Source organism: Herpailurus yagouaroundi, unplaced genomic scaffold (genome assembly GCF_014898765.1).
Source record: "Herpailurus yagouaroundi ecotype Mexico unplaced genomic scaffold, PumYag 140, whole genome shotgun sequence".
Taxonomy (NCBI): Eukaryota; Metazoa; Chordata; class Mammalia; order Carnivora; family Felidae; genus Herpailurus; species Herpailurus yagouaroundi.
Genome location: NW_024412395.1, coordinates 51460471 through 51469394, shown reverse-complemented (window position 1 = coordinate 51469394; position 8924 = coordinate 51460471). Strand labels below are relative to the sequence as shown.

General features: G+C 45.1%; 1 protein-coding gene across 1 annotated transcript in view; it reads right to left on the bottom strand.

Moving 5' to 3' along the window:
• Positions 1-7118, bottom strand: part of MYO3B (myosin IIIB) — a 434070-nt gene extending 426952 nt beyond the window's left edge. Inside the window, exon 1 of the mRNA XM_040475346.1 lies at positions 6959-7118. Coding sequence (XP_040331280.1) covers positions 6959-7035 — 77 coding nt within the window. The 5' untranslated portion in view covers positions 7036-7118. The remainder of the gene's footprint in view (positions 1-6958) is intronic.
• Between the last annotated feature and the right edge of the window lie 1806 nt (positions 7119-8924).

The following is an 8924-nucleotide window of genomic DNA, read 5'->3' as shown; positions in this document are numbered from 1 at the left end:
TCTCTCTGTCCCAAAAATAAATAAACGTTGAAAAAAAAAATTAAAAAACCATTGTAGTTTCATAGAAAAGTAAGGAAATGAAGAAAAATAAACAAAGAAAAATACTACAACACTCGAAATAACCACTGTTAGCTGTAAATATAATTGCAAATAAACACACACAACCATTGATTCATTCATGTCACAACCTTACTTAAAAAAGTAACCTGTGATGGCCTCCTATTGCTAAATTAAAGTCCAAATTCTTCAGTCACATATTTAAGACCTCCACAGCCTAAATGCAGCCTTCCAATCTTATCTTAAAACTCTTTTCAGGGGGCACTGGAGTGCCTCAGTCAGCTGAGTGTCCAACTGTTGACTTTGGCTCAAGTCACAATCCTAAGGTCGTGGGATTCAGCCCTGCATCGGGCTCTGTGCTGAGCATGGAGCCTGCCTGGGATCCTGTCTCTCCATCTGCCCCTCTCCCCCACTCACATGCTCTCTCTCTAAAAAATAAAAAATAAATTTAAAAATTCCTCTTATTTCCCTGTATCAAGCTGATGATGAATTTCAACTAAACCCCTCACCATTTCCTAAACCATCCTTGGATGTCTGCACCTCTGTAATTTTGTCTGAATGATTTCTACCATCAGGAATGCTCATCCCACCATATCCATTAATCAGGAGTCCTACCAGCCCGTCAAGAGCCAGCTCATGTTCATTTATCCCTCCACAAATAGGCAGCTCCTTTTCCTTTGAAACTCTATAGTACTCATATATGATAAGCTGCCTTGTGGTGTCGGTCTGTGAATAAACCTCAGATCCCAAATGAGGTCCCAAGCAAGGCAGAGAGACTAATTCATATGCGTCCCCTCTACATTTATATCAGCTCAACAGACATTTGTGAAACAAAAGAAGAGGTTGAGTATAGTTAAATATGGAAGGCTGTATTTTGCAGTCTCAAAGCAATGACTTCAGCTGACCCCTGAAGAAAGTGCATGCCTTGGATTAGTGGAGTGTGGATTGTGGGAAAGACTGTATACCCCTTCCATTGTGACAACCAAAGACATCCCCTGGCACGGCTTCCAGGTAAGGATTAATTGAAGGCACGACAAAGGGACCATGGGCAGCTGGAGAGGGAATTAATGAGCCCTGACAAGATCTGGCTGGAGCAAAAGAATTACTTCCACCAAAGAGGTGAGAAGAACACCTAACACCATCTATCTTTGAACCTCTCTCATGCTCCTATGGAGGAGATAAGTCAACCGACAACCACTCCTTTTCTTCCCTTTTCCACTCATGTACATACTGAGAAGCAATGAAAAATAAGGTAAAGAATATGGTCTCTAGTCCTGAATTTCATCAAATCCCAGCTTTTACACTTACTGGCTATACTGGCAAGGGGAGAATTGCTCACCCTTCTGTGCCTCTGTCTCTTCATCCATAAAATGGAAATAACGAAAGCACTCACCTCTTTTTTTTTTTTTAATTTTTTTTTTTAACGTTTATTTATTTTTGGGACAGAGAGAGACACAGCATGAACGGGCGAGGGGCAGAGAGAGAGGGAGACACAGAATCGGAAACAGGCTCCAGGCTCTGAGCCATCAGCCCAGAGCCCGACGCGGGGCTCGAACTCACGGACCGTGAGATCGTGACCTGGCTGAAGTCGGACGCCCAACCGACTGCGCCACCCAGGCGCCCCAGCACTCACCTCTTAAAGTTGTGTGGTAGTCTCAACAAATAGGAAGCACAAAATACATTATTTATTATTACATCGTGGAAAAATCTGCTAACTGGAAAAGAGGAATATCACCACTAGATACCCTTCTCCTAATATTGTAAAACCGTATCTATCATAGGGAATTTACTGAGTAAATACTGGATGTTGGACATTATACCACATGCCACACCTCCATGAGGAAGTAACTATTACTATTTCTATTTTACAGATAAGAAAGCTGATGCATGGAAAGATTAAGGAAGCTAAGCTAGAAGCCAGGATTTAATTTTTTTTTTTTTTACCCTACTCTGCCTCATTGATTTAAGAAATGTTTTATGAGCATCTGCTATGTGTCTGGCATGTTTCTAGGTGTTGAAGATACAACAATGATCAAAACCAACCACAGGGCACCTGGGTGGCTCAGTCAGTTAAGCGTCTGACTTGGGCTCAGGTCATGATCTCACGGTTCATGGGTTCAAGCCCTGGGTAGGATTCTGTACTGACAGCTCAGAGCCTGAAGCTTGCTTCAGATTCTGTGTGTCCCTCTCTCTCTGCCCCTCCCCCACTAGTGCTCTGTCTCTCTCTGTCTCTCAAAAATAAATAAAAACATTTAAAAAAAAAAAAAACAGACCCAAACAATGCCTTCATGGAGCTTATATTCTAGGAGGGGGAGAGAGACAATCAACAAAATAAATAAGTATAATATACAGATGATAGGTAGTAATCAATCACTATGAGAAAAATAAAGTAGGAAAGGTGACCAGAAACTCAGAGTGGGTGACAGGCAGGGTGGTAACAAGACCAAGGAAGACTCACTGAGCAGGATACATTTGAGAAATGACAGGAAAAAGATGGAAGAGTAAAACTCTGGGGGGCAACTATTACAGACAGAGGATACAGTAAGTACAAAGGCCCTGAGGCAGGAGTTTACTTAGCATATTCAAGGAATAGCGAGAAGCCAGTTGCAGGCTACACTGGAATAAGAGAAGAGAAGGGAGAGAAGTAGGTGGTGGAGTCAGAGAGATATGGGGTGAGGGAGAAGCAGATAAATCACGTAGGTCTTTATCAGCCCCTGTAAGGTAAGGACCTGGCTTTTACTTAGACTGAGATTAAAAGCCATTTGTGGGATCTGAGCAGGAAGGGCACGATCTGACATGTTTTAACAGGTTACTTCGGTGGCTACACAGATAGTAGACTGAAAGAGGTGCCACTTGAAGATCCCTTAAGAGCAAAGCTATTGCAACAAAAAAGGATCTCCAGAAGGTATGATCACAACAGATTGGTTTTTTCAGAACAAAGTGCTGGGGAAGCCTCTTTCCACCTATCCTATGATGTCTTGTTGAATACATCAGTTGTGGGGAGCCCTCATTCAATTATAGTGCAACTGGGAGCCTTTCTAAAACAAGCTGCCCGAGTGCATCCACAGCAGCTGGCTAGAAATCACTGCATTCTCCCTCATCACTCTTCAGCGTTACCTTCATTTTAGAAGATGAACTTGAACACAAAACTGGCTGTCCAATCTCAGCACAACGTTGACCTGCTATGATTGGGACATTTAGAACACGGTCAAGTGGCAGAAGTCCACAGTCCAGAGAGTGAGGCTTGAGCTTAGCCAGACATTCCACAAAGTGTATACCAAGCACCCACTCTTTGCAAGCCACTGAAAGACTTTATAATGAATCAGACTCAGTCCTGACCCAAGTGGGCATATGGTTCACACAGTGAAAGGATACAGCTTAAACACAAATCACTACACAGCAGTAAGTATACACTATAGGTTGTAGACTACAGACTAACTACAACTAACATTGGGAGGGAGACGGTCCACCCAGCCAGGAGGATTTGGGGATGGCATCTGACTTGGGCTTTCAAGGGGAAGCTGGAGCGGGACACACAGATGCTCAGAAGGCTGGCCAGGCAGATGAAACAAAAGGAGAGACTGGAAAACGGAGGACTTAAATTGGGAACCACGGCTGGGACAGTTTGGGAGGACCCAGCAACACTCATAAAAAATCCCTCAGCAACTTATTTAAAATGTAGACTCTGGGCCCACTCCCCAGCAACTCTGAGTCAATAGTGGGTGGAGGAATCTGTATTTTTATCAAGGACTTTCAAGTAATTTTAACGTTTTCCACTCAACTCCACACCCACTTTGAGAAACAATGGTAGAGATGAGTTAAAAACACCCCATGTAATTTCCCCTATTATTCTCTCTCAGATAATCCTGTTTATTTCTTCTAAGCACTAATTGCTATAGATACTACTTTTGTATCTATTTGTTTATTTACAATTGATTCAATCCATGGGGTATAAGTAATGACTTTTCACCTTCAAGCATAGGATTTCACCAGAGAAAAATGAAGTTATTTTTCTCAGTAAACACAAGGATTTTACAGAACGTGTTCTATTTATTAATGCTTTTTCAGCTACTCACGGTTTTTGTAAAGTAGGATTGCTTCCAAAAATGAAATCTATTTTTAGGCAGGTAAATAAGACCTTTTCACCTATTGGTATGATCCCAAAATTCCTACGTTGAAGCCCTAACCCCCAGTATGACGGTATTGCAAGGTGAGGGCTTTGGGAAGTGATTAGGTCATGAAGGTGGAGACTTCATGAATGGCATTCATACCCTTATAAAAAGAGACACTAGAGAGATGATTGCTCTATCGCCACCACGTGAGGACAAAGCAGACCAGGGCCTGGACTCTCAGCTGTTCTGGAACCCCCATCTGGATTTCCCAGCCTTCAGAACGATGAGAAATAAATTTCTGTTGTCTATGCCACCCAGTCTATGATACACTGTTGTAATCGCCCAAACTGATTAAGACAGTCAACAAGCTACATCGTGGATCAAAATGGAAAACTATATGATTTGATCATTTTAAGGCTATGTATGGATGGGAAGAAAATCTTTCAGATTTACAAGATTTCTTTTCCTAACAAGTTCCAGTTATTTCACATGTGATGTAAGTAATCAATTAGCACTCCTTGCAGACAATCAGTAAGTCCTGTCAGCTCTACTCTAAAAATAAATTCCTGAATCTGGATATCTGCCACAACCACCACCACTACCACCAGGGCCACCGCAGGCCCCCACAGAGCCTTTTGGGCAAATGAGAAAACTGACCCTCATCACCTCGACCAGGCACCTCCACCAGGGCGCTCCCTGCAGCCCCGCCACCTCCTCTGGGTGTCCAGGCTACTCTCGTCTCCCCTGGCGCACAGCCCCGGGCTCCCTTCCTGTCCCCGGCCTCAGTTCTGCCCCCTGCCCCTCACAGTCTGCTCTCCACACAGCTACGAGAGGGCTCTTTTTTCAAAGTTGCATAAAATGCCATTGCAACCAGAACAGGATCCAGTCTCCTCCCACCCTGGCGAGAAAGGCCCCTCTCCCTTTGGGGCCACACCTTCTGCTCATCTCTCGCCCGCAACTTGCCATCTTGCAGCCGGCCCAGTGCTCCTCGTTCCTTCCCACCTAAGGCACCTTACTATTCCCGGGTGGGAAACATTCTCCAGCTCCTTCCCACCTTTAAAGGCTCCGCTGGCGTACCTCGGCCTTCGAGGAAACTTCTGGAACCACCATGCTCACGGCGGAGCCCGAGGAGGCTGGCTGAGCGTGCGGGATTGGGCTGGGGTTCCCCGAGGCGTCGCCAGCAGGGGTACAAAAGTTGCGGTTGGGACAGGAGTGAGGAGGCGCTGCCTGAGGAAGGAGGTGAGCTTTGTGAGGGGCCCCTGAGCAGAGCGGGGCCCTTCCTAGGGAGTCACAAGCCGCAGAAAAAAAAAAAAAAAAAAAGTAAAAAGTTGGTTTGTGTCCCTCTGAGCTGTTGAATCTCTTGGACCTCCAGCTGGGCAGGTGGCCCTGCTGGAGCGAGGGAGCAGGGAGGGACCCTACAGGATGCCTCCCACGAGGACGACCCGGAGGCCAGGAAGCAGCGGCAATGCTCACCGGAAGGTCTCCCTCCCCACTGCGCGTGCCAGTGAAGGGAACCGGATCTCCGCTACTGCGGAAGGGGCTGAGAACCACGCAGTGCTACGCTAATGCCAGAGCTGGGGAAGCAAGGGATTTCTGTCTTGGCTGGTGAGGCGTGCACTGAACTGGAAAGCAGGAGACCTTATATATCTGGGATCTGGGCAAAATATTTTTTTCTTAAGTTAATTTAATTTATTTATTTAGAGAGAGTGTTTGTGCACGTGGGGGAGGGGCAGGGAGAACGGGAGAGAGAATCCAAGCAGGCTCCAGACTGTCAGCACAGAGCCTGACTCAGGGCACGATCTCACTAACCTCAAAATCGTGACCTGAGCCAAAATCAAGAGTCAGTGGCCTAATTGACTGAGCCACCCAGGGGCCCCTGGGCAAAATCTTAAATCTCTTCAGTTCTTTGTTCTTCCCTCCTCATCTGAAGAATGAGGTGGTTGAATTAATCACTGTTTCTCAAAGTTTGCTCCACGCACCACTCAGGGTACTTGCTCAAACGCAAGGCTGCTGACACTGAATGTTGGGGCGGGGCAGGAACTGGCATTGGCCAGGGCTCCCTTGGTAATTCCCATGATCTCGGAGTTCATCTCTAGGTTCCCTTCTCTAATGTATTATGAATTTTAAACCTTAAACCTATACAAATATTGGGGAGAGAGGGAAGAATCGTGGCATAATTGAATTTATCTAATATCATTCAGATTGTCATGTTACCAAATCACAAATCTGTCAGGACGTTGCACTCACTTAGGAACAATACATAACCACAGCTATGACAAACGATTAACTAAATGATCAGATTTTTCACTTCCTCACCAAAGCATGGGGAAATTTATCTTAGCGTTAGCTGCCTTAAACCTCTCTGAGTGAAATACATTAAAAATAACTGCAAATTACTGATGACTAATGCCCTTCAATTTGGCCTCAAGCTGAGAAGTTCTGTGCAGAATAAAGTGGTTTATAATCCCACACGTCCCATTCTATTATAAACTGCAGGTGGCAAATCAAGTGGCTATGAACTAAGCTGTGTGTGTGTGTGTGTGTGTGTGTGTGTGTGTGTGTGTGTGTGTGAAAAGTCAATACTCAAGGAGGGTATTTTTTCACTCCTTTAATGCTAGCCATGCGGACCTAGGAATCTGGGTGTGCCTCACAAGGGCCTGAGGCTAGAGTGGCTGTGGTCACCCACCTCTATTGCACACCAGTCAAGGCAGCTGCGCCTGCCCTTTGCAGAAAAGCGATCTAAACCAAGCACAGAAAAGAAAGCTGGAAGGAAAATAATTGCAACTCACACCGATGACCTATTTTCTGAATCCGGCTTATCCGAGATTGCATTCTTACTCCTCCAAAAAGCTGCAGAACACTTCATGCCCAGAAAATGGTGCCTTGGAGGAGCACATGGACCAGAATGTATGACACATCGTCAGCAGAGGACTATTTTCTGACCCAGGTTCCAAGTGGTGTTAGCCTCAGACAGCTATTGGGGGAGGGACTGATAAATCTACCAAATCCTTGGTGGCTTTGCTTCCCTGCTAGCCAAGATTAACATGATGCTAATTGGTAGCGAACCTAATCTATTTAGTGTCTCCCACCAGCACAAGCAGCAGAATCAAAACAGCAGAAGCAGCAGAATCCCGGGCCCCATGTGCACATCATGTAATAGCTCTAATTTTATATTCCCCCAATTTTTAGGTTGCATTGCCCCTTCATTTCAGACATGGCACAATCAAACTACCCATCTTCTTCTAAGTCAAGGACTAAGAAAGCCTGTAGCAGGTTCACTTTTGTAAGTGGCAGAAGCACCCAGGGGATGCACCCATGAGTTTCTGACCTTAATTCCCAAGGAAAGAAAAGTGACTTTCAACAGCATTCAGGAGCATGCCCTGCATGCCCTGTGTGCAGAGCACCAGGCTAAGAGGACAGAGGAGGAGCTAGGAACTGGAAGGCAGGGCCCACCTGCCTGCAGGGAGCTTCTTTTCTGGTCAGCCGAGGGAGCATGAGAGCCCATGTGAAATAAGCTGAATCTTGCGAAGCAGCAGACAGCAAGAGCCAAATAACTTTGGATTAGCTGCATCCATAACTTCTGAGGAAGAGTCCATTCAACCCAGAACCAAGACTCCAGGGGGAGTGCTTCCTGGAGTAGGCAAATTTAGGTATGGTTCTGAGGAAGAAGTGAAAAGGATTAGTGTAGACAGGCAGGAAGGAAATCTGCCAACAACAGCACTCAGATATGCAGATATAAGAGCATGGTTTAGAGAATGAAGACCCCACCTCTGCTACTCATTGCAACCTTTTGTATTTCCATTTACTGTCATTAAGAATTTTAAGAATAAGGATAATGTGTTCTGTGTTCTTGTATCACCCACAGTGCACATAATAGATGCTCACATACAGCATCTTCTATAATTATAGCATCATATAGTTGGACTGAGGATATAGAATGTCAGCAGGATATAGTCTCAAAGGTCATTGACAGCCTGCTCAGGAGGACTGGCTAAAACATCTTTACCAGGAATTTGCCCCTGACCCTTCCAGATTATGGAATTATGGACCCTTCCTAGTAATTTTTCCTCCCTTCCTTCCCCACCTCCCCACCTCCTACCTCAACCCTCTAACAGTACTTATTGGTTCCAAGTGGAGCATCTGCAGGAAGGGACATGGCCCTGAAAATGGCTGAGAGCTCAATCTGCTCCAGATAAGTGTTTCTGAGAAACAAATTATAATGCATTCCCAGTGTGAGTGCAGTAGCAGCAGCCTGACAGCCATTTGCATAATTTCTCTTCTGTAACAGGCCTCAAAAATAACAATAGGCAAACCAGATAGCATCTATTAATTTTAAATTTCCTTGAGCTGCTCTTTTAATGGAGGTAAATCCTAAGGCACTATGAAGGTTTTAAACCCATGAATTATATAGTGTAACATTTGTTCTCTCCAAGGAGACATTTTGCAGAACACACAGTTTGTGTTACTATAGAATCACCAACTGATTCTGGAATGTCCAATTGTTCTGAAATAAGATTGGAAGATAGCTTGCTTAGAAAGTTCATCTAAGAGTGGCAGGAAAAAATGGTATCAAAAACAACATATTATAGGGGCACCTGAGTGGCTCAGTCAGTTAAGCGTCGGACTTCAGCTCAGGTCTTGATCTCACAGTTCATGGTTTGAGCCCCGTGGCTGGCTCTGTGCTGACAGCTTGGAGCCTGGAGCCTGCTTCAGATTGTGTGTCTCCCTCTCTCTCTGCCCCTCCCCTGCTTACAC